This window comes from Haplochromis burtoni, unplaced genomic scaffold, assembly GCF_018398535.1.
Source record: "Haplochromis burtoni strain Fernald_Lab_line unplaced genomic scaffold, NCSU_Asbu1 Contig_60, whole genome shotgun sequence".
Lineage (NCBI taxonomy): Eukaryota > Metazoa > Chordata > Actinopteri > Cichliformes > Cichlidae > Haplochromis > Haplochromis burtoni.
In genome coordinates this window covers 1,844,273-1,869,137 of record NW_024582421.1, presented here as the reverse complement: position 1 = coordinate 1,869,137, position 24,865 = coordinate 1,844,273, and the positions used below count along the sequence as shown (strand labels likewise).

At 39.4% G+C, this 24,865-nt stretch overlaps 2 protein-coding genes across 5 annotated transcripts in view; both read left to right on the top strand.

The window, feature by feature from the left end:
* The window catches only part of sgk2a (serum/glucocorticoid regulated kinase 2a), a 13,222-nt gene extending 1,528 nt beyond the window's left edge, over positions 1 to 11,694 (top strand). Inside the window, exons 2-14 of one of the 2 annotated variants that reach the window (XM_005941116.3) lie at positions 312 to 375; positions 537 to 588; positions 3,200 to 3,261; positions 3,495 to 3,552; positions 4,235 to 4,318; positions 5,276 to 5,407; positions 6,412 to 6,524; positions 6,637 to 6,673; positions 6,762 to 6,848; positions 8,262 to 8,357; positions 8,794 to 8,949; positions 9,254 to 9,343; positions 9,993 to 11,694. In XM_005941116.3, coding sequence (XP_005941178.1) covers positions 574 to 588; positions 3,200 to 3,261; positions 3,495 to 3,552; positions 4,235 to 4,318; positions 5,276 to 5,407; positions 6,412 to 6,524; positions 6,637 to 6,673; positions 6,762 to 6,848; positions 8,262 to 8,357; positions 8,794 to 8,949; positions 9,254 to 9,343; positions 9,993 to 10,148 — 1,086 coding nt within the window. In that variant the 5' untranslated portion in view covers positions 312 to 375; positions 537 to 573 and the 3' untranslated portion in view covers positions 10,149 to 11,694. Of the gene's footprint in view, positions 1 to 311; positions 376 to 533; positions 589 to 3,199; positions 3,262 to 3,494; positions 3,553 to 4,234; positions 4,319 to 5,275; positions 5,408 to 6,411; positions 6,525 to 6,636; positions 6,674 to 6,761; positions 6,849 to 8,261; positions 8,358 to 8,793; positions 8,950 to 9,253; positions 9,344 to 9,992 lie in introns of both variants that reach the window. The other variant, XM_005941115.3, reaches the window with a different exon arrangement.
* A 3,917-nt stretch (positions 11,695 to 15,611) lies between these two features.
* On the top strand, positions 15,612 to 24,038 carry mybl2a (v-myb avian myeloblastosis viral oncogene homolog-like 2a). 3 transcript variants are annotated; one of them, XM_042221087.1, is made up of 13 exons: positions 15,890 to 16,357; positions 19,045 to 19,147; positions 19,364 to 19,435; positions 19,534 to 19,626; positions 19,719 to 19,939; positions 20,026 to 20,146; positions 20,377 to 20,430; positions 20,565 to 20,803; positions 20,993 to 21,695; positions 21,916 to 22,158; positions 22,298 to 22,498; positions 22,619 to 22,739; positions 23,600 to 24,038. In XM_042221087.1, the coding sequence occupies exons 2-13, from the start codon at positions 19,046 to 19,048 to the stop codon at positions 23,647 to 23,649; spliced, it is 2,220 nt and encodes a 739-aa protein (XP_042077021.1). In that variant the 5' UTR covers positions 15,890 to 16,357; position 19,045; the 3' UTR covers positions 23,650 to 24,038. The 3 variants fall into 3 exon arrangements, with proteins under 3 accessions (XP_042077020.1, XP_042077021.1, XP_042077019.1); XM_042221086.1 differs by lacking the exon at positions 15,890 to 16,357 and adding an exon at positions 15,612 to 15,866 and having other exon boundaries at positions 22,619 to 24,038; XM_042221085.1 differs by having other exon boundaries at positions 22,619 to 24,038.
* The last annotated feature ends 827 nt before the right edge of the window (positions 24,039 to 24,865 follow it).

The following is a 24,865-nucleotide window of genomic DNA, read 5'->3' as shown; positions in this document are numbered from 1 at the left end:
ACACACACACACACACACACACACACACACACACACACACACACACACACACACACACACCAATGCACACAGGGTCATGTTTCCATCACTTTAGAGGACATCGCACCGACTTTCAATAACTTTCTGAAAACTTGCCATAACCTCTAGTTTACGAAACATAACCCTCACCCTAATGTTAAGAGTAAAATTTACAGATTTTATTTTTGCGTCTCCTAACGCTGTAAAAATGTGTTCCCTTTAGTAATGCAAGCACACACACAGACACACACTACACAAACACGAGGCCCATCACGGTCTTTCTGTTGTTCCAGCATCCTCTTCAGTACAAACCAGAACTACCAGCTCCTCTTGATCCTCAGGCTGTCGTCACATGAGGTGAGTTAACACCTGCGCAGGTTACGGAGGTTAGATGACCACGTTCCTCTGAGTCAGAGCAGATGAGTAGATTTTTTTTTTACCTATAAATATTGAATATGTTTTACCCCTACAAAAGCTGCTGAGCCCACTGAATGTGAATATTTCTCCTCTCCTAGCAGGTCTGTCAAACACTGATGGGAGTGGAGTATAGTAACCATGGCACACTGTAATGTGAGTGTAATTTTATCATGATGCTTTTATTTTACTCTGTTGGGTGAAAGGGAAACGCGCCTGCAGTCCAGTCCTGCTTTGTTTAGCAGATGTCTAATGAGTGAACTGACATCGACATCTGGAGTGTCTTTGGCTTTCATGTCGCGTCGTATTTGATCAGGTCACACTGAATCAATATTTTAGAGATTCAGCATATGATCTCTAGCAGTGCCATTCGTTTGATGTGATCACTTAGGACGAGACAAATCTATGTATTTGTTGTGTTGCTCTTAACCTTTGATGGGTTTCCCTGTTTAAATGAGGCAAACCTCACGTATGTCTTTTCCTCTGGTTCTGGATTTTTAATTTCCAGAGTAGATTTTCACAAAATCCTAATCCACATAATTTAAACCTGAATAGATCAGACTTGAATAGACTGCTATTTAAAAGAGCGCAAGACCCAAGTGTCAATCTTCCTCTTTACTATAACTTTCGGCTGCTCCCTTTACCGCAGTCTCACCCCATCCCTAGCATTCTCCCCTGTCTCACCAACCCTCTGCATATCCTTCCTCAATGCACGCATGAGCCTCCTCTGTGGTCTTCCTCTTTTCCTCCTGCTCATCAGCTCCACTTAATCCTCTGATATACCCACTATCCCTCCTATGCACATGTCCAGAGTCAGCCTTGCCTCTCTAACTTTGTTTTCACACCACTGAACCTGAGCTTTCCTTCTGATCTACTCATTGTTAATTCTGTCCAGGGGTCCACAAGCCACAGTACTCCCAGTGCTGGTCCCAAGCCTGGGTAACTGGGGAGTGTTGCATCAGGAAGGGCATGAAATCTTGACCAGATCAAACATACGGCTTACAGAGAATTATATTTTCTCTATATTTTTACTAAATGGTGGTGCATAATGTTGAACATATCTTGATCCTTTTACATTTTTCTGGTATTTCAGTGTTCATATACAAAATCATCAAAAAGACCTGAAAATTGTAGTGTCTGGGCTTAAGATCAGCTCCGTTATGAGTCTGATCCTAATGCTTTGGATGTAGTTCTGTCTGACCATTTTTGTGTCTTCTTTGATGGTCACCCCAGTCCACCAAGCCACATTCAAAACTATTAGAAAGAGGAATTTCAATGAAAACACTAGTACTTTATTTATGCAAACCATTGGTATGATGTAATAGTGCAATAGCAGAGTCTGTGGATGACCAGCTCAAGCAGTAACTCTAACATTCTCAGGGTTCTTGACAACATTGCACCTGTCAAGGTTAACACTGTTTCTGGTAAACAGAAAGCACTGTGGAAAAATGTTATAATGGTAGCAGATCAAAAGAGAAACTACAAGAAAACTGAGCAGAAGCAGTCTTCAGACTGACAATGACATTTTTAATCAGTGTCTGTATCTACATCTTTGAGTTAATCCTACTTTACCAACATTATTAATGAAAACACCTGAAATACTCAGACTCTGTTTGCTGCTGTAGACAAACTAACAAGCCCTCCAGCACTGCCACTTCAAGAGTTTGTCTCAACCAAAAAGTGCAATAAGTTTTTTCAAGAACAAAATTCATATCAGAGAAAATATGTATTATACTCAATAATTAGCAGTAATTTAACGATGTCTGGCAGCACAGTGGTTAGCACTGTTGCCTCAATGCAAGAAGGACTATGGGTTTGAATCCAGCATCTCTGTGTGGAGTGTTGCACGTTCTCCTTGTGTCTGTGTGGGTTCTTTTCAATTACTCCAGCTTCCTCCCACAGTCCAAAGACATGCAGTGAGTGGGGGTTAGGTTAAGTGGTAAAAAATCTACCCGTAGGTGTGAATATGAGTGTGAGCGGTCATCTATCTCTCTGTGTTAGCCCTGCGACAGACTAGCAACCTGTCGAGGGTGTACCCCGCCCCTCAACCTGAGTTGGATAAGTGGAAGAATTTGGATGGATTACAAAACTTTTTTGTAATAACTGCTCTCTAGATACATCCCACAAGTTTCCTTAAAATACGTTTGAGCAGCTTTGCTCCTGAGCTCCTGAAAATTGTAAATTGCCCACACCTATTTTCGGCTCCCTGAACTGGCTTCCAGTAACATATAGAACTGAATTACAAGTATTACTGGTTGTTAATAAATCATTAAAAGGCTTGGGGCCCTAAATACATATCTGAGATGTTTAATGGATACAAACCCAGTAGATCCGGTCAGCTAGTGCACTGCACAGATCTTAAACTAAGCAGGATGAGCATTAAGCACCATAGCAGCTAAATGCACAGCTGCTATGGTGCTTAATGCCACAACCAGCTAGCCCCTTTATTCATGATTGCTTTTAACCAGCAGGTAGCTGTGCCAACATTGTGTTTGCTGTTTTTATTTTTAGTATTACTACTGGGATCATTTCTGCCTTTTCTTCTCTTCGTTTTATCTTTTTGGTTTTAATTTGATCTTCTAAAGTTTTTTGAATGGCCCTGTGTTTCAAAGGTGCTAGACATGACCTTACCTTGTCGAGGTTTTACTGCGAACTCCTTAGTTTCTGTATTTTTCATTCGATAATCGAATACATCGTGACATGTGTCCTTTTCCTGCTGCTGAAGCCTATTTATAAATCAATTGAATCAATCTTTTTTTTTTTCCAGCTGCGGACACCACCTTCCTCTCCTCAAGATGATGTTAACCTGGGACCTTCAGCAAACCCAAAGTCAGTAACTAACTAACCAGCATGTAGCTCCGCCTCCCCATTAACTTTCTTAATGTCAGATCGAAGCACCTCAAACAGAAACTTTAATTATCTACAGTCTGTATTTTATTAAGGAGGTGTTGCTGTATGAGGAGAAACTCTCACCAGCATTATATCCACGATTTATATCCTGTTAGTAATAAAGTATCTCAGAAGTTATTATGTAATTTTAATACATTACCTTCTTGTTTCAGTGCCAGGCCCACTGACTTTGACTTCTTGGCTGTCATTGGCAAAGGGACCTTTGGAAAGGTAACACTGAAACAATTACTTATTTATAGATCCATCTTTCTGCTGTTTAATACATCTCCTGGCTTTTTTCCCTCTCGGTCATTTCCTTGTTCTACCTCCTTCAGTTCACTGAAGGAGGTGCAGCGGCTGCAGCGGCTCCTCGAGTAAATTTTTTCCTTTTTTATTAATAAATAACAAATCCAGTTGAAGGTATTAATGGTATTAATGCAAATGAATAAGGGTTTTACTGTGCTGACCTTGTGAGACAAGTGAGAGGGCGTCAGAAAGAAGGAGAGAGACTACATAGCGTGCGGTTGCTGACATTGCAGCGGGGGTCAGTGAGAGTCTACCTGCTGACTACTGTCTAATCGAAATGTGCTCCTTTCTTCATGAATCATTAACTGTACAATCCACTGAGGCCTCTTTCGGTCTCCTGAGCGTCGTCCAGTGGAACATAATAAATATGGACATTCAACTCCTAAAGATCTTAAAAAATAGGCGTTTTTGTGGCTTCATGTCCACCTCAGGCCTTTTTGCTCTTTGTGTCAACAAACTTATCAGATTTCTCGGTATTATCTGGTTCCACAGGCGACATATCTGTGCTGCGTGCGCTACTTTCATGTAATATCCTGAAAGCAGAATGCTGAGATGGTGGTGCAGACTGTTTGCTAAACAAGGCACTAACAAGTGAACCTCCATACAGGTCCTGCTTGCCAAGCATAAAGCCGACAGCAAATTCTACGCTGTCAAAGTCCTGCAGAAGAAAATCATCCTGAAGAAAAAAGAGGTGGGCTCTGCTGTCACTGTGTTAATGTGTTTTAAAGGTCCGCGTTTAGTTGAAATGCATTTTGGAATTGTGTCAGGATAAGGAGATGACGATGGAAAATAACTGTCCAAGGGTTCCCTCTGTGATAGTGAGGATCTTTGATAGTTGTTAGAGTTTTTACCTAGCAACAGGGTCTCAGGCTTATCTAATCTACAGCTCTGTACAAAGAACAGATTTTATTGCCTCCAGAAAAAAAAGCCAGGCCAGGTGTTTGTTAGACAGCATAATTTGCTGATTAGACAAACTGATTGTTATTACTGACCATGCTCGCTGGCAACCTTCTTCCCAGTCATCCCTTTTTGTCATAAAGTGACATTAAATGAAATAAAATAATGTAATGAAATAAGCTTTTCATAGGGTGAAAGATAACTTGCACATCACTGTTTTAATTACTTTAAAAAGGGGTTCAAATAATGTTTAATGAGTAATTAAAAAAAAAAAGTACACATATTTCAACTGATTTCAGTTAGCAGCATGAAAAGAAGTCATTGATGTGCTTCTTTTGGTCCAGAAGCATGTGAGCGCAGTAACTCCAGGGCAAAAAACAATCACATTATTCATGCTTTTTTTTAGTATCTACATCATCACATTGGATTTTAATTTGGACTATCAAAATGTGATTAAAGTGCAAACTCTCGGGTTTTCAAAACCTTTACATTAAGTGTTTATGAATTACAGCCATTTTTTAAATAAATTACACAGGATGTGTGTTAAACATGTTTCCTTTATTTTCCTTTTTCTTTGTATTATTTATGCATCATCACTGCAAATATATTCTGTGAATTATAAACAATATTTATTTATGTTCATACGTGCATTTCAAATTTTATAGTGAAATAAAATGATTTAAGGCCTTTTTGTCAAAAAACATGGAGCAGAAAAGCTCCAGAACTTATTTTTCTCCTTTTCCCTCTTTAGCAAAAGAACATCATGGCAGAGAGAAACGTGCTGCTGAAGAGCCTCAAACACCCGTTTCTGGTTCGGCTTCACTACTCGTTTCAGACTGTAGAGAAGCTCTACTTTGTCCTGGACTATGTAAATGGCGGAGAGGTACATGCGCTAACATACATAAATAAATCGTTTCCACTTACATAGTTCATTAGACTTTGTCAGAAAGTGGCTTGGAGCGTGGTGAATATCAGAGTTTTCAGAGATTTCTTTTTAAAAAAAGTACCTGGATCTTTTTTTTAAATAAAAATGTTTTGAGTTGTCTCTTAAATGAGCTGAATTTAACATTAAAGATTTTAGACTGTAGCTTCATGGTTTGTTGGACTGTTTCAATTAAAGGTGCTAAGTTAAAAAGCAATGACATTAGATGCTCTCTGTAATAAATAAGGTCACTGTCAACAAGACCGATGCCTTGCAGCCCGTATAGCGGTCGGATTCCAAAATCTGTTCAGTACACTTATGACACAAACTGTTTCCACTTGTACAGGATATATTAGTAACTTCCTGGGTGACAGGAAGCAATTAGATTTATTTGTTTACTGTAACAAGCATCATCAGTGTACGAAGTACTGCTGTCATCACAAACAATCTACCTCTAGCTTATTTTTGTTCTCTTTTGTGTAACTGCTACAAACTCGCTTTTTTCTTGCTAAAAAAGTAAAGATTAGACAAAGTGCAGTACAACAGATGATTTCCACAAGCTTTCAATTCTTGCTAGTTTTATAGTGTTATCATAGTCAGCCTACAGGTACAAGAGTGAACCTTCCCGTCACTGAAACAAAAGCCCACAGATTAGAAAATGTCTTATCTAAAATCTTAACATATTTCCGTCTACTGATCAGATGGTTTTTATTTCACCTATTGTGCAAATTTGTCCACATTTGTAATGATGAAGCCTAAACTGAAACTGGTATGAGACATAGTTGATGTCATGTTGTTGTTTTCCTCTTGTTTGCTGTTGCAGCACTCAAAAAGCAAAGCAAGTCAAAACCTTTTTTATACCGAGCTTTTTCCTGAGACTTTGGAAGTGTCTCATCTCTCAATGCATTGAAAATTTTTAATTTAATTTAATTTTCTTCTTTCCGCCCGTCTTTCTCTTTGTGTAGTTGTTCTTCCACTTGCAGAGAGAGCGGTGTTTCTCAGAACCCAGAGCGAGATTCTACACGGCTGAGGTAGCAAGCGCCATCGGCTACCTTCACTCTCTCAACATTGTTTACAGGTTAAAGAGACGCTCGAACGTTTATTGAAACCTATCATTTATCAAAAATTGAAAATACAAAGTAATAATATGTTTTTGCACTGACGGTCTGATTTGTTCTTGTTCATTGTAGAGATCTGAAGCCAGAAAATATACTTTTAGACTGTCTGGTGAGTCAGGATCAGCCCATTTGCTTTAACACTTTAAAGGGGAAAAAGGCTTTATTTGTGTTTGTCACTCACTGTTTTGTGTGCGCAGGGCCATGTGGTGCTGACAGATTTTGGGCTGTGCAAGGAGGGTGTGGAGCCGGAGGCAACCACCTCGACTTTCTGTGGCACTCCAGAAGTGAGTAAAAAACTTTTTCAGTAAACGTTTATGAAGCATATTTTAAATTTACATTCACTGGCCACTTTATTAGTTACACATTGCTGTTGTTGGGCTAGACACCTTTTTCTGCCCTCAGAACTGGCTTAAATCTCCATGGCATGCATTCAACATGGTGCTGGAAACATTACTTACATTGCTTGGTCTTTTTTTATATTTAATTTTTTGGCCTTTTTCAGCTTTATTTGATAGACACAGTGAAGAAAAGACAGGAAAGCAGAGGCACAGAAAGAGGGGGGGGCATGCGGCAAAGGGCCGCGGGTCGGACAAGGGCCAGTTGCTCTCAGCCGCATGGCTGTGATGTGGTCGCCTGCTCAACACACTGAGCTAAACCTGCACCCTGACTTTGGTCTTTATTGACATGACTTGATCACATAGCTGCTGCTGATCTGTCGGCTGCACGTCCATGATCCATGAATCTTCTTGTTCCACCACATCCCAAAAGCGCTCTACTGGTCTGAGATCTGGTGTCTGTGGAGGCCATTTGAATAGAGTGAACTCATTGTCATGTTCAAGAAACCAGTTTGAGATTATTTGGACTCTGACACATGCCTCACTATTTTGTTGGAAGCAGCCATCAGAAGATGACTACACACGTGGTCATAAAGGGATGGACGTGGTGGGCAGCAATCCTCAGGCAGGCTGTGCTATTTAAACGATGCTCAGTTGCTACTAAGGTGTGCAAGGTGTGCCAGTAAAATATCCCCCACACCATTATACCACCAACAGCCTGAACCACTGATACAAGGCAGGATGGATTCATGTTTTCATGTTGTTTACAATCCAAATCAATTTGTCGCAAAAAAAAAAGGTTTTTCTGTGTAGGCTCAGTTTTACTAACAGGAGCAGGACCTGGTGGGTGTGGTCTTCTGCTACTGTAACCCATCAGCTTGAATGTGTTGTGTGTTCAGAGATGCTCTTTTGCGTAATTTTCTCGTAACAAGCGGTTATTGGACTCACCGTAGCCTTCCTCTGACCTCCAGCATCAACACAGCATTTTCACCCAGAGAGCTGCAGCTCATTGGATGTTTTGCATGAAAATCCCAGCAGATCAGCAGTTTCTGAAAGATCAGCCTGTCTGGCACCAACAGCCATGTCAAGCCATTTAAATCACCTTTCTTCCCCATTCTGGTGCTCTGTTTGAATGTGAGCAGATCATGTGGACCATATCTACATGCCTAAAGGCAAAGAGTTACTGGTGGGCTGATAAGATCTTTGCAAACAGTTGAACAGGTGGACCAGATAAAGAAGATTGCATTATATAAACACAAGCATGCAGACTATGGGTGAACAATAGTTTGTAGGAAGCAAATGTTCCCTGATAACCCAAAGTTTGGATCGTTTCATTTTTTTTTCTCTATCATGTGTCTAAAGTATTTGGCGCCAGAGATTCTTCGTAAGGAACCGTATGACAGGACAGTGGACTGGTGGTGCCTGGGAGCCGTGCTGTATGAGATGCTCTTCAGCCTGGTATGCGTATTTGTTTAGGGTTTATGGATTATGAGTTTTGGCAGTACTGTACTGTTGTTAATTTTTTACCAAGAAGTAGTCTTCCGCAAAAGTAAGACACATTATTTTGGTGGTACTCACAGAAAAAAGTAGTTAAAAGTTAAAACCATCCTCCTATATGTGGATCCAAATTTGACCTCAGTTTTTAGTAGACCTTGTCGTAAATGGTCAAAGAAAGGTTTTGGACAAGGTGTGTTTTGTTAAACATCTTAAAGACACAGACTGATTGAATTTTGAGTTACATTTTATGAGGAATTCTTTTCCCTTTGTCATTTACTGGGCACGCAGCCATGATGACTTCCTGGTAGAAACTGCTAACATTTTTTCTCTCGTTTCCCTTAAAAAGAAACTTGATATGTTACATATGAATGATATTTATTGCATCCCTTCTGTTCAGCCTCCTTTCTACAGCCGTGATATTGGTGAAATGTACGATGGGATCCTTCACAAGCCGCTGATGCTGCCTCCGGGAAAGTCTGAGGCCGCCTGCTCTCTGCTGATGGGTCTTCTCCAGAAAGACCAGCACAGACGCCTGGGAGCCATCGCAGACTTTGTAAGTCTTTCGGTCTTTGCTCCATATTAAAACAGATGCTTTCCCAGACAGGATATAAGCCTAGTCTTAGAATAGGGATAACTGCAATAAATGTTGGCGCAAATAAAAGCTGGGTGTAGTCTTTATTTTAGAGTTTTGGATTTCTTTTAAAGAGAGCTCCACACCCAAGCCCTCTGATAACATTTACCTTGCATGTAGCAGCTATTGGCGTTGTTCTACATGATTCACTATATGTGTGATTTTGTTTTTATGAAAGGCATGAAAAAGTTAAGCATGTGAAGTTTTTTCTTTCTTTTATTTATAGTTAGAAATAAAGAACCACACTTTTTTCACTCCGATCAACTGGGACGACCTTTACCACAAGAGAATCACCCCTCCTTACAACCCTAATGTGGTGAGTTGCTGCTCCGCCTGCTCGTGTCTTTTCTGTGTGCCTGCCTCGTCATATGTGACTTTATTAACCACTTATCTCCACCTTAGCTGGTGTTCTGTTTTCTTTCCACTCACCACAAATGTTTCAGAGCGATCAGCCAGTAAAACCCTCTCAGATCTGTCCCTGAATCTCTTTATCCCATCTTATGTTGTTATCTAGCTAAAGATTAAAGCAAGGAAATCCCTCTGACCTTTTGCACTCTTAGTCATTATGTAGTTGAAACTCTTTTACTTGTTGCAAAGACTGGTGTGGCTTTGCTTCTCAATCACTTTACATATGAAATAGAAATGTATTATACTTTATATCTTTAATGAAAATAAGGATCATTTATTGTGCTTCTAGGCTTTTTCAGTATATTGATGTCAACGAGTAAGCTGATCTGAATTTACTCACATGCATCATTTAATCGATTACTATTTAAACTTGGTTTTAACACCAGCTTTCAGAAGTTTCTCTAGATCAGTGTTCACTAGTTAGACTTAAGTTAGACAAATGGGCCCGTGCATCGCTGTATATTAGTTTTACATTTAGGACACCTTGTCATGCATTGTATATAATGCATATAATAGCAGTCATCCTTATTTACGCTTAAAATTGTTTCATCTTTCAGAGGGGCCCAGCTGACACTCAACATATTGATCCTGAGTTCACCAGAGAAATGGTTCCTAACTCAGTGAGTCAGACCCCAGAGTTCAATCCCAGCACCAGCTCCAGCAATGCCTTTAATGGGTTCTCCTTTGTCGGCACCGAGGACAGCTTTCTGTGACATCCGGACAGATGAATCGCAGCTAACTGTTTAAATGATTTTTTAGCGCAGAAATCTTGTTCATTATTTTTAAAAGTTTTCTCACAAAGATAAGTGTTCCTCATGTAACACAGCAGGAATCCCACATGACATCAGTCATGTTTGACCGCTGCAGTGAAGCGAGTATGTAGCAGAAAGGGCAAGTCTGCAATGCAGACACTGTTCGAAATAAGTTCAAGTTCGAAATATGTAAAACGTCTTGTTTGGGGGGGTCCCGTGTTTAGGATATACACAAACAAGTTATGCAGTTGGAGTGTCCTTAAAATGTAACAAGAAGTGCCTTTATTTCAGTTATTTGTAGAGAAATGAAGAACACATGAGTCCGGATAAAGACAAAACTTCTTTTTCTTTGTATTTTTTTAAAGGCTTTAGCATATTGTACCTGCACAAAACACCATCTTTGTGTGTCTATATCAAGACTTAGCATTGATGCTCACTGATCCTGTTTTTATAGAAAGTAGATCCTGCTGAACATGTTTTTTTAAATTTAGCAACGGATAATAATCATGGAGTCCAGCACTGAGTTAAAACAGGGAATAATAAAAAAAAGAAAGAAAAAATACTACAAGAAGAAATTCATATATTTTTTAAAAAAAACTTTCTTACTCTTAACAGGTTAGATAGTAACAATTCTAGTGCAGTGTTTTGCTTTTTAACATCAGTTATCAGTGCACACTTGGCATGTTTTCTTCATTTGTTTTTATCTTTTTGTCACACGGTGCTACTGATGATTCTATGCAGCATGTTTCTCCTTAAAGACCAAAAAAAGGATTAAAAAAATCTTTGACCAAAGAAGGAGAAAAAAATGTTGAAAAGTAATACGAGCCGTGCTATTCGCAGTGATAAAACAGTGAAGGTGGCATAGCTGGGTGCGAAACACTGGCTACTAGTTATTGCAGCGGTGATCATAGCTGCAAATGTACTAAATGTCCACACTGATTTGCTAATGATGCACTGATGCAGTACCTTTGACTAACTTCAGTCAGTCAGTCAGCTATGGCTCTGTGTGCACGATATAGTCGTTTATTATGAGGATTATACAGTAGTCATGATCAAAGTATTCATTTGTTCTTTTGTCTGTAGATATAAGTTTAGCTTCACTGGTTTATATAACAGGTTAAAAAAGTTGCCATGTCTTTGTGGAAACACGGTGTCGAGTACTGTAAATATACAGCAGCAGCTTTGCAGCAGGATTATTACAGTACTACTGTGATTATATCAGTGTAAACTGTGAAGTGCCTCTCTGACTTGGCTGTGAAGTTGGTGATGGCAGTTGTAGGTGATACAGTTAAAAATGTACAGTCAATAACATGTCCTTGCATTCTGTTTTTATAATTCTATTCATATACGCCTGAAGTCTTGTTTGTGTATGTATTCTGGTTTCTGAACATAGCACGCTGATATTTACCTCCTTAAAAACTTGTTAATCTTGTTCAATATTTCATCTTAACAAATGGTGTATCACATGCTTTACTGTGAAACCAAATACACTCATGTACCCGCATGATTTCTGGAGTGACAGCTGTCATTTTTTCCTCTAAATCTACAAATGGTCTATTGCTCGTAGGGGTCAAATTCTGGTCAGACCTTTAAAGTTGTAAAGCTGTGTGCCGAGCTGCCGCTCACCATCAGATCTTGTAAACACAGGAACTGCTGGGTCACGCTGCCAGCAGCGGCGCCATACATGACCGAAACCAACATTAGCAAAAATCCACCCATGCGTTTTAATAATTCAAATATTTGCCAAAATATTTACCGGTACGTGTTCTTTTGCTTGCATCGTTTAACGTGACCGGACTATGTTTTTGATCATTCACTTCAGTCGTCGACCAACATGTAAAAATGTCAAGCTCTTCCTGGTGGTGACCTGCGACAGGGTTTATCTACTAAAGATTGAATCAGAGGTTAACGTGGGATTGAAGACTTTAAAAAAAGGTCAAAAGTAGAACAGACCTATATAACAAATGAGGGATTCAGTGGACCAGAGTCTGTGATGCAATCAATCAGCAGTCATGGTCACCCTCCTTTAAAGCAACAGTTTCCTTACTGTAAGACAGTGATAGCTTCTTGTGCTGAATTTATGTTTTGGTGCGACTATGTTTCAACAAAACGTATTCATCCATAAAGAGATCCTAAAGGCAACCTCTAAATCCAGAAGCAGAAAACACACTCAGCAGGTAGTACTGAAGTTTTATACAGAAGACATTATTTTTTTAATAAACAGCTTGGATATGATTTGGAATTTTGCTATTTTTGAAGTCAGAATATAATAATTTCTGATTATCTTTCCATGCAATTAAATTTAAAAGCCCACATCTCTTACATTTGGGATAGGTAAATACAATATTACTTCTACTTAGAGATGAATAAAGACAAAGCACAGGTGAAAGTCATACAGACTGGAAGTTATTGTGCAACACGTTTGAAATGACATGCGCCACCACACAATTGCTTCAAAGTCCTTTTGGCACCACATTTTATTTTATTACATAAACATAACTCTGCTCAACTCGTCATCGATCCAATGATTCTCATTGGTTGATTGTTTTTGCCTGCGTTCTTTTTCAGTTGTGAGAGAGCAGTTATGACAGTGGAAAAACAAACAAACAAACAAACAAACTTGCAGTTGTTGAACTGAGGAGATGCAGATAGATTGGAGACATTTCTCACTTTGCAAAGCAGGAGAAGAAGATGGCTTTTACAGGCCTATAGCTTCTACCTAAGGGGCCGTGTCAAAATGTTTTCATTGGGAAAAGACAAAAAAAATCAGGAAACAAAATTAAATATAGAATAGGATTGTCTCCAGTTCCATCCCTGGGCTTCATAGGTAAAGTAAAGACTCTGCTGTGCTTTCCTATTTCTGGTTATTGCTACTGAGCCACAACGGCACTCAGCTTCCACATGTATTCAAAGTGGGAATGTCCATGACTGTAAAGAGGGAAATGCCATAGTATTGTAATTTCAGTGTAAGCGATGACATGTTGGAAAACTGGTTATGTAATAGATATGTAATATACGACATACTGTTATCCAGATAATCCAGATATTACACTTTTATAGCAAGTTAACAAAGTGCTTTCCAAGAAAAACTAAAAACACAGTTAGAAGCTGCACAATAAACAATTGGTATCAACAAAGCAATGTAACACAATAAAACAATAACTGCTTTTATCAAACTGATATAACAGTGAATAATTAAAAGAGCAAAGGAAGTCTTTCATTGATTCTGTATAGTCATTTATTCTCCAAAAGATTTCATATACAACAAGCTTTAACTGACAGCCTTGGGTGAGTCATCTGTATATGATGGAGGCTTTGTCTCTTTTTCATCACCGATCGTATCTTCTCAGATTTCATCACTTTATGCTTTTTATTATATCACCACAAACTTATCTAAGTGAAGCGCTGCAAGCTGTGGTCACATTAACCACCAGAGACTCATTATTTTTTCAATTTTTCAGGTGAGATTAACAGATAAATTATTAATCCAAAAGTGAAACATGTTCACCTCACTGAGGAAAGTTGAGAGTTATTAACAGCTCGCCATCACCTTGGTAGAAGTGCCCCACTTAGTGGTCAAAAATCACCAACACTGCACGTGAACACTGCTCACTCAAGCAGAAGTCAAAGGGGTGCAGTGTACACACAGAAACATGTTTGCAACTTGTATGGTTCTCAGTATCATTATGTGGACAACAGATGGATTTCAGTGTGACCTTAAGCTGAAAATACAGGATCCAACATAAACACTGAAACAGTTTTTTTTAATTCAACACTGCAAACATATAAACTTTATAAATTATAGGAAACACAAAGTGTGAAACTGCACCAACGATGAGGAGCCAGTGGTTCCTGAGCAACACTGCTGCAAAGGGTGAATTTTGGACGACACCTTATCATCCACCGGCATCCTCATAAGGGTGTAGACATCAAACTTGCTTTAGGTAAATTGATAACCAATAAATAAATATTAGGGAGTTTAAAACAACATAAACATGCCGTAAATAATGATATTTATGATCACGCCTTTTTTTTAATTAAAAAATAAAAACACTAGAAAGAAAGTGTACTTTATTGGTCCCCGTGGGGAAAATCCCTCTCTGCATTTAACCCATTCACTCAGTGAAGCAGTGGGCAGCCACTGGGCGCCCGGGGAGCAGTGTGTAGGGACAGTACCTTGCTCAGGGGTACCTCAGGGTAGCTGTTCAGGGGAATCGAACCCCCGACCTTCCGATCATGGGGCCTCCACTCTACCTACTGAGCTATCCCTGCCACTAATTTCAGCCTTATAGAGCGGTTTACCTGGTTCACAATTCAAAATAATCTTTATTAATCTGATCCTGGGCTTTGGTGTAGGTCCTGGGTTCATCTGGGCTATGAAATAAATCATTTTAGCTCTCTTCCCTCTCCCTTTAAGCCAACTTTCTTTGGATAGGCTACCTCTAGTAAGCAGAATATTCGAACTGTTGGTGGATAGGGCTTCTGTGCTTCTACCAGATCTGCCTGGCTGTCTGGGGTAAACATATTGAGGACAGCCAAAGCCAAAGGTTTAGAATTTGGTCATGTTTATTTTGAGCATCAACCTTTGTAAAAGCACATACTTGATAAAAATAAGGAAAAGGCTTAACATGAATTTGTGGAGCACTTGTATGCTTCCTGTGGAAACTGGTGTATAAACAAATAAGAACCAGTCATACAGTAAAACATAGTTGCATAATATGTATTCATAGGACAGGCTGATTGGTGCTGCTTGTGGTTTGAAAGGGAGTTCTTCCTTCCCTCTGTCACCAGGTGGTTGCTCATAGAGGGTAATGTGATTGTTGAGGGTTTTAAAAAATATATATATTGTAGAGTCTTTACCTTACAAAATAAAACTGAATTGAATTGAAAATGAATAAGAGATTTTAAGATATAATGCAACGCCATGACATAAACAAAACAATTATCCCCATAAATAGGGGACTTAAACTCTTGCCATAGACAGGGTATTTACATGGATCTTAAAATGAAATTAATTTAATAATGGATGAAGTTAATCTCTTATTATTTTGACGCTATCTTTTGATAACAATGTGCGTTATATACATTTACATAAATGGCAATGGTAATCATCAAAACGTTATTATAACTTTAAAAGGAGGCTTTCTTATCTTAAAATGTCCATTTTTAGCTAGCACAAGTAGTATTTGCCATTTTAAAGACATTACAGGGAGAACGTTATTGAAACAGCTGCATAACAATTAGCCTACCAAGTGCCCCACTAAAGGTTTTATGAGGAAGTTATTATTACGTTAGAATATATTCAGTGGTACATTAATGTTTTGATGTGGGCTTTTTATTTTCTTAAAGTCTTTTTACAAATGTTAAAGGCGAAGTCATGCATGCAGTGTAACCAGCCTGTCTTTTGAGCAGCCGTTAGCAGCAGCTCACATGGGTCGTTTCCGGGAAATGTGTGTAGCAGCTCTGCAGCAGTGGTGCTCTTGAACAGACCTTTAGTATATCGTCCCGGCTAAATTTCAACTGATAAAACGCCAGCAGCTCCCTGTTACTGTCTGTAGATAACCAATACAAACCGCATTAAGCATATATTACATGGAAACAATGATTTATTGTGGTTGCTAATTTCGGGTCTTCATCGGGACAGGGGGACTGAAGGGACAGAGGAGTTATATCGCGCAGGTAAGTGTGAGAAATGTGCATGTGTGTGTATATTCTTGGTGTCTTTAAAAAAAAATAAACAAACAAGTAATATATAGGTATATGATACTTTGCGTTAGCTGGAAATGTTTCACAAAAGAATATTTTATTTGTCGTTATATTCATCACGCAGTTGCAGAGCTTGTTTGTGTTTATGGCAGTGAGTGAAACTGTGATTTCCTCCAATGCCGTCAAGTTGTGAGCTGGAAGGGCTGAACGCGACTGTTTTCCAGAAGCACTTACACAATGTTAGATTTATTTAAACATGTCCGCGTTATCTCTGCTTTCGTGTCGGCTAAATGTGCCTGACTTCCACTCCTGATGAAAGCGTTGCATTGGGCAGGCTTGTTTTTATCCCGCACAAGCGCCGCTAGAGGCGCCACACTTGCTAAATTAACAGCTAACGTTTTCTCAAGTGTGCTCACTGGATCTGCTATCAGAGAGTTAGCTTGAAGTTGCAACCAAGTTTAAATGTAAGTTCTGCAGCTATGCGTTATATTTTTGTTCGATCAATTGCAATAACTTTGTTTCGAGAGTCGCACAATGTACTGTTGTAGATATATAAGGTAACAATTTGTTTTCACGGCGATTTAATTGTTGGGTTGGCAGAAGCTAATGTTAGCTACTTAGCTGTGGGAAGTTGTTAGCTCTTAGCTGAATAGCATGCATGCTTGTTTAACTGGTTGCTGGAGAGCAGGTGAAATACAGCAGTTAGATCTGTGATAATGTGCTCATATTTTGATATTGTATAATTGAGCAATTTTACATATTAGTGCTATTTCTTCAATTTGTAAACTCTGTAACATATTGTATTATTTAAATAGTGTAGTCTGTTACTGTTACTGTCTTGGAGCAGCTGTAATCCAGATAATTTCCTTAGAGAGAGGGTAGAATTAAGACTCAAAAATCAACTTTGAGTAATTATTTATGGACTGGTAATGTGTGTTATATTTGAAATGTACTCAATAAATAAATGAATGAAATTCATTCCAACCCATTTACACTGTAGTTATTATTAGATATCCCAATGGTGACTGCTTAGGTTAAGAGCATTACAGACGACTATATTGTGTTACTTACTTTTTTCTTTAATTAATTTTGACATTAAGTTTACTTCTGTATCAAACAGTTGCTCTATTTAAATTGCAAAATATCACTGATGGGTTACTTGCTTTAGAGACAGATAATGAAATTTCTAGGGCACTTTTTTGAGTACACCTTGCTAGTCCTGCCTTAATTCCTTCTGGCACAAATTCAACAAGATGCTGGAAACATTCCTCAGAGATTTTGGTTTATATTGAATTGGAAGCACAAAGTACCACACAGTTAGTGCATATTTGTCTGCTGCACATCGACGAGGTTCCCATTCCACCACATTCAAAAGGTTGTCTGTTGGATTGATGTCTGGAAATTGTGGAGGCCATTTGATTTCAATACACTTCAGTTTAATTTATATAGCCCTTAATCACAACAACAGTTGCCTCAAGGAACTTTATATTGTTAGGTCAAGACCATACAATAATACAGAAGAAACGAAGAAAACGGCAACAATCATGTGACCCTCTATGAGCTAGCACTTTGGTGACATTGGGAAAGAAAAACTCCCTTTTTTTAAGAGGAAAAAAAGAAAATAGTTTGAGATGATTTGAGCTTTTTGGTCATCTTTATGAAAGCAGCCATCAGAAGATGGGTAGACTGTGTTCATAAAGGGATGGCCATGGTCAGCAGAAATACAGAGGTAGGCTGTGGCATTTAAATAGTTCTCAGTTGGTACTAATGCCTCTTTTCCACTAGTACCTACTCAGCTTAACTTGACCTGGTTTTTAGGGTTTTCCATTAGGTGGTAGTATCTGATACCAGGTACTTTATTAGTACTTGCTCGGCTGGGGTTCCAAGTGAGCTGAGTCGATCTGAAAATGTAACAGCAACTGACTGCATGCCAATGATCGGTCAGTCAGTGGCGTCGCGACTTTTTCACAGAGCCGCCATTTTTAAAAGGCATACACCAAGCAGCAGATATACCGTTGTCTCGACGTCCTCCATTATTGCATTGTGTTTGTGTTGCATACAAACAACGTCATGGGACTTTCGGTGACATTACTGCAACGACCCGTAGCACATTGAGGTGTTACTCAATTGTAATTGAAATCAACCTTAACCGAGTGAAGTCAAGTAGGTACTAAGAGAAAAAGGCTTAGGTAATACGAAGCAGGAAGCATCATTTCATGTGAATACTTTATTCTGACCATAATTTTTGAATGCTGCAACATTGTTCCAATTTTCTGTCCAGTTTTGGCCTCAGTTTTCTGTTCTTAGCTCTCAGGAGTGGCACCTCATGTGGTGGCCTGCTGCCTTAGCCCATCTGCTTCAAGGTTTGATATGCTTGCATTCCCAATTGTAGCGGGTGCTTGAGTTAATGTTGCCTTCCTATCAGCTTGAAACCGTTTGGCTATTCTACTTGAACCTCTAGTATCAACAAGGCAATTTTGCTCTAAGAACAATTGCTCACTGGATATTTTTTCTTTTCTTTTTTTTAACCATAGTTATTAGACGGCTCTTTAGCTGACGTGACTTAGATATGTATGTCGAAAAAGATTTTGCTGTTAATTTGCTCTGTAGTTTATTTTCTTTAATAACTTTGACACATCTTATGTGATTTTTAAAGTTCAAACAACAAATATGCCAACACTTGCATACTTCATTCTTAGTGCCTTCATTTTTAATATCTGTTACATTTACAATAGATTTTGGTATTGACTTGCAAAAATGTAGATCTCAGTTGATACTGGATCTTTAGGGATTAACATAAATTCAGATATCTATATATGAATTCATATTCTCTATTTACATACATATTTACATGGAGTATTTCAGAGATCTATTGAAAATAGCAATGAAGTCATTGTTTGTTAACTTGTCCTTAAGATCACAGTCTGCTCAACTGTGAATTGTACTCTGCTGCATATGCTGCAGACAGTACTGAGTGTATTGTAAATGATGGCTCTGGAGTTATTTGTTTGGGTTTAATGTCAACCATGTCATAGTCAGTGTTCATCGCTGAGACATCTGAGCTCTCTTGTGTGTCTTTGCACTTGCACTGGGAAATTTAAATAAAGTAAAATATTTATGTTTGAGTTATTGGTTATCTTTGTGTTTGCAGCATGGACGATGAGGGAGATGATAATCTATGCTTTGACACTGACTCAGATTTAGTAGAAAATAAGGATGGTACCAGGTGTCAAGTCAAATGGACTCAGGAAGAGGCAAGTTGAAAGAAGTCTCAGGACAACCTTTTCTCTTCCTACAGCATCTTGATTTTCACATAATTTATTCAGTTACTGTTACTAATGTCATATTGTTGGTTGTTTTTTGGCTCATATTAATTAACTACCTGGCTAACTCAGTATCTGTAAATGTCGTTGTAATGTTTTGATGGTAACCCATGTACTGTATTTGGACTTATTTTCTCTGACATTTAGGATGAAAATCTCAAAATTCTGGTCTGCAACATTGGAAAAAAAGATTGGAAAACTATTGCTAGTTTTTTACCAGTAAGTTTTGGTACATGCAGACATTGTTCAAGAATAAGATGAATAACAGCAGTGAATTCTGACTTAATACAGCGTGACATGTCTTGTTCCTTGTACAGGGGCGAACAGAATACCAGTGTATGCACCGCTGGCGAAAATATCTGGATCCTGACTTAATTAAAGGCTTCTGGTCCAAAGAGGAAGATGAAAAGGTGGGAAAATGAAAAACATGGTTTTAGTTTGGATATTTTCCTTTTTTTGTTATTTAAATTCTGTTTTTACTTTTGTATTTTTCTCTGGATAGATAGTGGAGCTTGTGGCCAAGTATGGCACCAAGCACTGGACTCTAATTTCAAAGCATCTAAAGGGTCGATTGGGGAAGCAGTGCCGTGATCGCTGGCACAATCACCTCGACCCAATGATCAGTAAGAGCTGCTGGACTGATGAAGAGGATCTCATCATCTATAAAGCCCACTCCATTCTGGGAAACCGGTGGACTGAGATTTCCAGGCTGCTCCCAGGAAGGTGGGCCAATTAGCTAGCAATGACTGAATTTTTAAAATATGGTTAGCAGTCAAAATGCAATTTATTTATTTATTTTTTTCTGGCAGGTCTGACAATTCTGTGAAGAATCATTGGAATTCGACCATCAAACGTAAAGCAGAGCTGGGCTTCTTTAGAGATGCTGCTCAAAGCATTTCCATTGATATTCAGCAATTTGTGGATGGAGAGGTACAGTGCTTATTGGATGTAGTTCATACTTTTTAAGGCTTCATTTTCAGTTGTAACTGATGAGATATGCCAGTATTGTTAGATAGATTTTATACTGGGACATAGCCAGCTCAAAAAATTCAAAGCTGCTTGTTTTTAATGTCACTAAACTACCATTTTTCCTGCAGTTTTAAGTTACAGTAAACTTTGATATTGTTAATTGTGAATTAATATTACATGATGTGTTACAGGTGGATTTCAAATGTGACGTTGTTTTAGATGCCGAACCAGTAACTCCTGAAGTGGTGAGCTTGCTATAGCTGTATTTCTGAAGAAAAGATTTAGGAATTCATAAATACCTAAATCTTTCAGGATTTCACACAAGCTGTTCTCATCCGACAAGTTTGGTTTACCTATTGTGCGTTTTGCTCTGCTGCAGCTCAGGCCTGAGAAGTCAATGCAGGACAAGGAGCACCATAAAGCCAAGCAGAAGACTGCTGCTCCACCTCCGCAGAGGTCTACATCAAAGAGAGAGTCTTCCTCCCTCAGTAATTCTTTTCTCCCCTGCTCAAAATCCAGTCCCAGCTCTGGCACCGCACCACCAGCCGTGCAGGTGGATCAGAAAAAGTTTGCTGATGCAGCACTAAGGATGATTGCTGAGGACATGTTGCCCCTCTGGTGAGTTCTTCTGCTGATAGTTGAGATAGTGTTGGTTTGTGATTCACTGAAGGAGGTTTGGTAATCCTTAAGTCAATGCAATTTTCTTGTCACTCTGTGGTTATGTTGAAAACTTTGTAAAGGCTTTTATATATTGAATTAATATTTACTGTATATCATTAAATGTATGATTCACTTTATTCCGCACAGCTTTGTTGAAGGGGCTGGCTTCAGGTCTTTCATGAGTACGATCAGCCCTGAGTACAACAAGCTATCCCAGCGCGCAATGGCCCTGCAGCTTTATGACGAGGTGGAACGAGCCATCAAGCCTCAGCTCATCCGTGATCTTAAATCCTGCCTTGCCACAATGAAAGATGGTGAAAGTGCCATTCATGTCACCGTTGATCTCTGGGCAGGGGCTCAAACCCTGCCAGTAGAGGATCCCATTGTTGTTGTCCAGCTTCACTTTATCAGTGATTCCTGGCAGCTCCGCCGTCCTATTGTGGCCTTCCGTCATGTCAGCCACAAAAACCTCAGCACTTGTGTGTCCAGGGAGCTCGAAGGTGTACTGCTCAGCTACGGGATCTTTCCTCGCAGCATCGGCTACGTCCTTGCCAACCAGGCCAAAGAAGCCCTAGCTACAAACAACTTGTTCTGCGACTACAAGATTATGTGCACGTCCAATAGAGGAGAACCGGATGGAGATGAAGTGCTGGCCTTTCTGTCAGACCAAATGTCTGAAGCAGAGTCCCCTTTTTCCGAGCTGCAGATGGGGACAAGGACTACATGTGCTGCCAGGACACTGCAGATAGTGATTAGGGATGCCTTAAGAAATTCAAGAGTAGTAGAGAACCTGCTCTCACAGGTCCACAATGTGGTGGCTTTCTTCAAGAGCAGCCCCTACTGGAGCGAGGTATGAGACTAAAGGATTTAAATGTTATTTCCAAGGTATTTAAAGCTGGGTTTCAATATATTCATTTTCATTGCGAGGGAGAAAAACAGAATTTAAGAGATGTTTCCTCTTGCTTACATTATTTAGTGTAATGTGGCAAATGTTTTACAGAAAAGATGCAGACCTGAGCTCTGTTAACAAGATTATTTTTGCCCTTTTTCTCTTTTTTCTTTTAAATTAGGTTTTGATGAAGGAGTACAATGTGTCTTTGTGCCCTTCCTCTAGCAACTGTCGTTGGAACTCCATGATGCTATCATTACGGCGAATGGTCCAGGAGTCTGTCTGGAGCTCCATCATGACTCTCCTGGCCCAGGCACGCATAGAGGCTAGTGACACAGCCAGCGCCCCACCACTGGTCATGGTTAAGAGGGAACAAGTGATTGACATTCTAGGTCTTCTTGAGCCCTTTGAGGAGGCTTTACAGGTAACAGAGCAAGTTTCTCTATAATGGAATTTCCAAATCTACATGTGTAGCCTTTTGTTCAGTAATCCCATAATCAGGCTAAGAAGAAATGTGAACGGGGTCTTTAATAGAAGACATGTTTGTGTCTTATCTATCGTAGGTCCTGCAGGGAAATGGTGTGACTATGTCTCTCATCATACTGTCCCTCATTGGACTTGATAAAACCTTGGAGAATTGTGTCACCAACTACACCCACTTCTGCAAGGCCCTGCGCACAGGCCTCTACACACACTTCCAGCCAGTGATTCACCAGAAGGACATGATACTAGCTGCTGTGCTGGATCCTAGGATCAAACTGCAGGTACCAAATGAGGCCAGAAGCATAGCGGACTTCTGTAGATTTATATTTAATTGAATATGCGTGTTGAGTAGATAAAGGAAAAAAATGTGTGTACATTTAAAACAACCATTTTTTTTGCAGCCGTTTTCTGATGACAACCAGGATGAACAGAATGATTTCCTAACACCTCCGTCAAAATCGGAGGCTCGCAGCATTGTTGAGTCCACATTAGAAAACATGGAAGCCTCAACTTTTCCTACTGTTGAGGCAGAGAAAGATCAGACAGGCAGTGGGCTGGAGCACGATGTGAAAGAAGAAAGCCAGACAGATGGCGTGATGGACACTTGTGCTGGCAGCTCAGACAACAACTGTCCTGAAATCAGTGAAAACGACCTCAAGAGGAAGTCCATCTTCAACTTCCTTCAGCCGCCTGCAAAGACTCTAAAGATGTCAGAGTTCGACGTGTACCTGTCTGAACCGCTGTGGGAAAGCAACTCTACTCTTCAGTACTGGAAATGTGCTTCTCGATTCCCGAAGCTCCAAGGCCTCGCCAAGAAGCTGCTGGCGGTGCCCGCCACATCTGGAGGTTTTGACCGTTTCAGTCCGATGGCTGCGTGCATTGTGAAAGCAAAAAGGAACCGCTTGCCACCTCACACCACAGAGAGACTGCTACTATACAAAAACTCTGTAAAAGTGAAGACTGTTAAAAAGCCCAGTCGGGCTGCTAAACACTGATGGATAACAGCTGAGTGTGGCAGAGCTTTCACAGCATTAAACAGAAACTCTGCCTCTACTTTTAAAAACTGTGCCATACGCTAAGAAGGAGGGTGAACTGCTAATACCTCTTATATTGTAGCAAATGAATCAGCTGACTCTTTCTTCCTAGAACGCATTTGCTGGTCTGCATTAAAAAAAACAACAAGTCCTGTGTTACAGCTGGTTTCATCAGTTTGTTAAAGGGACGCATTCTGGTCAATGATCCTCACAGCTTCATACCTGCAGCAGCGATAGAGATGCACACTGTCTCTGCGTGCTGTACGGTGCTGCTCAGAGTTGTACTTTGTCCCTTCCACACATGATTCAAGTCAGAGCTCTCTACTGGATTGGGAAATGGCAAATTAGAAATGGAGTCGGTGAATGAATGGCATCTGATTCACTTCAAACCAAAATGAGTTCAGCTTGTATCGTTCTTTTGCAGAAGTTCATGTTTTCTGACTGCAATTTTTGTTAAGACAGTAATAAAATGTCAAATCAGAGGTTGAATGCTTATTTATTTCCACTATGCACTGATAAATGAGATATTTGCTGCCAAACGTGATGGAACAGTAGATCTTTATATTGAATTTGGCTATTCAGTCCCTCCACCCCAAAAGTCATTTATATTTTATAGTCAAATGAGAAATCCACTGTACATTTCTTTCAGGCATTACAGTTTTGTTTCATTCATTCTAACGTGAAATACGTTACAAGTTTTTGCTTGCATTAAACATTGGAGTATGTATCAGCTGTGTTATCAAGAAACTGAGATATCTGCTAGAAACTGGAATATTGGAATATGTCTGATATTAAAGACAGTTTGCGACTGAAGAAAACTGTGAGAACATTTTTTTAATCCTCTCATTGATTCATCTTCAGTTGAAACTGCGTCAAATCAGCTGCCAATAAGTAATTTCAATGCATTCTATTTTATTTTAGTGTTATTATTCATTTACATTTTATTGCGTCATTGTAGTGCATTTTACTTGTTTTAGTTGCATTCTAGTTTGTAAAGCAAGTTGTGCAGCATGGGCTGTTGGAAATGTGCTCGATCAGTAAACCTGACCTTGACCATGTGTGGAGGGAGCCAGAAACATGCTGCTGTTTGCACATATTTAATAATGGGCTCTGCAGAGGAGCTAAAGAAGAGTCCAGCATGTTGCTCTGACTGTGTAACTCCTAAAGGTACAGTAACGGCAACATTGCCTAGTGACTGATCAGGCCAGTAACATTTCTGTTTCTCATATAAACCATCTCAGTGACTTCAGCAGAGATATTTTGTTAGTCAGGGTAAATACAAGGATTAGCTACCGAACATGTGCTTTTGCTCAATGTCTGACTGCGAGTGACTGAGAATGTGTTTACTTTAAAAAATGAAATATGTATTTGGCCACAGTAACTAAAGGTTCGCTAACTAAAAACTAACTAAAATGTAGCTTTAAAAATAGCTGAGAACAGCCTATTTTAATAACCTCACTCCACTTCCTGCCACTGTACAAAAATGAAGCCAAAATTCCCTTTTCATGGGGACTGCCATCACTTTGTATTTTTGAAGCCAGTGTGTGCGTAGTAGTGAATAAAAGCAGATCAAAAGTACTCAAATACAACCACTTGTACACATCAAAAGAAAAA